Here is a 1747-nt window from a genome sequence, read left to right on the forward strand (position 1 = left end):
AGAGAGAGAGAGAGAGAGGGCACACGGGGGTGGAGGGGCGCGGAGAGTGCGCGCACCTGACAACGATGGAGCGGCTGATCTGGTCGATCTTGGCGACGATGATGTTCTTGCGGACGGCTGTGTGTGTGTGTGTGGCGGCGTGCGAGGAGGCCGGCGCAACGGGAGCGGCGTCATGTAGGATGGGTGTGTCAGATGGCGGGGCATGGGATCAGGGGGCGGCGGCCAAGAGTAAGGGAGAGAGAGGGCACAGTGGGGGAGACGGCAGGATGGGGGCCTGTCCCCCCCGCGCCCGCGGGGCACGCACCCTCGATGATCCAGTGCTCGACGTCGTCGACGCTGAAGCCGATGTGCGAGGCGATGGCCTCGTAGCTCAGGGGGGTGTGCAGGCTCTTGAGGGCCAGGGTAGAAAGGTCGATCAGGCGGATCTTCTCGGTGAAGGTAGAAATGTTGATGCCTGTGTGCGTGTGTGTGTGTGCGCGCGCGCAGCGACGGAGGCAGTGGCAATGTGAGCACACATGAGGGGGGGAGAGAGAGAGAGAGACAAAGGGGGGGGGGCACGACGTACCGGACGCCTCGACGGCAGCCTTGTTCTGCTCGACGAAGGCCTTGAACTCGGCGGAGTCGCCCTTGAAGAAGATCTTCAGGACCTTGACGGCGGTCTCGTCGGCGAGGAGGGCAATAACTGTCGAGGGGGGGGGGGTGGGCGTATGGTTAGCACGGGAAGCCCGGCCGGCAGAGGGGGGGGGAGGAGGAGCACAGCTGAGCATGAAGTGGGCCTCTGCGAGACAGACGGGGGGAGATACACACCGGGCAGGTCAATGATGACGTCGATCTTGAAGACAGCCTCGTTGTTGATGATCTGCACGAGGAGGGAGATGAGCTCCGAGCGCTCGTCGCCGGTGGGGGGCGCCTCGGTGGAGAAGGTCTTCATGTAGAGGGCCAGAATGTCGAGGGCGCGGTCACTGGGGTGGGGGGGAGTGTGTGTGTGTGTGTGTGTGTGTGTGTGTGTGTGTACACGTGTGCATGTGTCAGACAGTGAGAGGCAGGGTGGGCCGCCGGGGGGGGCAGGCGCAGGGCAAAATCGCGGGTCGCGCGCGCACATGTCACCGGACGCGAACAGGGCATCGGACAGCTGCTTGTAGACGGAGCGGATGTCGGCGTTGGAGGACTTCCACTCGGCGAACCACTTGGGCAGGTGGGGAACGAAGGCCACGACCTCCGGGATGTTGTGGCGCTGGATGGCCGTGGTGAGCAGCACGCGGAAGACCTTGTACCGGAGGACGCTGTCGGTGGGGAGGGCATTGAACAGGTTGGCCAGGATCTTGAAGATGGCCGGCGAGGTGGAGGTGGTCTTGGTGGCGAAGAGGATGATCGACTCGGCCAGGGTGTCGGTGGTGGACTTGTCGAAGTGGGCGATGGCCAGGATGATGTTGAAGGCACCCTCGATGTCTGTGTGCGTGTGGGGGGGGGGGGGGGGGGGGGGGGGGGGGGGGGGGGGGGGGGGGGGGGGGGGGGGGCGTAGGGGGGTACAAGGTGACTGGAGTTCAGACGTGTGGGGGGGGGGGGGGGGGCGCACCGGCCGGCGAGTCGCAGGTGAGGATCAGGTCGAGCTGCTCGATGAAGAAGTTCAGGAGCTTGGTGACGACGCGCTCCTGCAGGACCTTCTCCAGGGCCAGCGAGAAAGACTGGGACTCATCACCCTTGAGGTTGTCGAGGAACTTGGCCAGATCGGTGGCCTGATGCGGCG

At 65.3% G+C, this 1747-nt stretch overlaps 1 protein-coding gene across 1 annotated transcript in view; it reads right to left on the bottom strand.

The window, feature by feature from the left end:
- The window catches only part of H696_01901 (hypothetical protein), a gene marked incomplete at both ends in the record, with an annotated part of 4461 nt that overhangs the window by 691 nt on the left and 2023 nt on the right, over positions 1–1747 (bottom strand). Inside the window, 6 exons of the mRNA XM_009495802.1 lie at positions 57–117; positions 305–454; positions 566–682; positions 808–962; positions 1101–1449; positions 1577–1718. Coding sequence (XP_009494077.1) covers positions 57–117; positions 305–454; positions 566–682; positions 808–962; positions 1101–1449; positions 1577–1718 — 974 coding nt within the window. The remainder of the gene's footprint in view (positions 1–56; positions 118–304; positions 455–565; positions 683–807; positions 963–1100; positions 1450–1576; positions 1719–1747) is intronic.

This window comes from Fonticula alba (assembly GCF_000388065.1).
Source record: "Fonticula alba strain ATCC 38817 unplaced genomic scaffold supercont2.3, whole genome shotgun sequence".
Taxonomy (NCBI): Eukaryota; order Rotosphaerida; family Fonticulaceae; genus Fonticula; species Fonticula alba.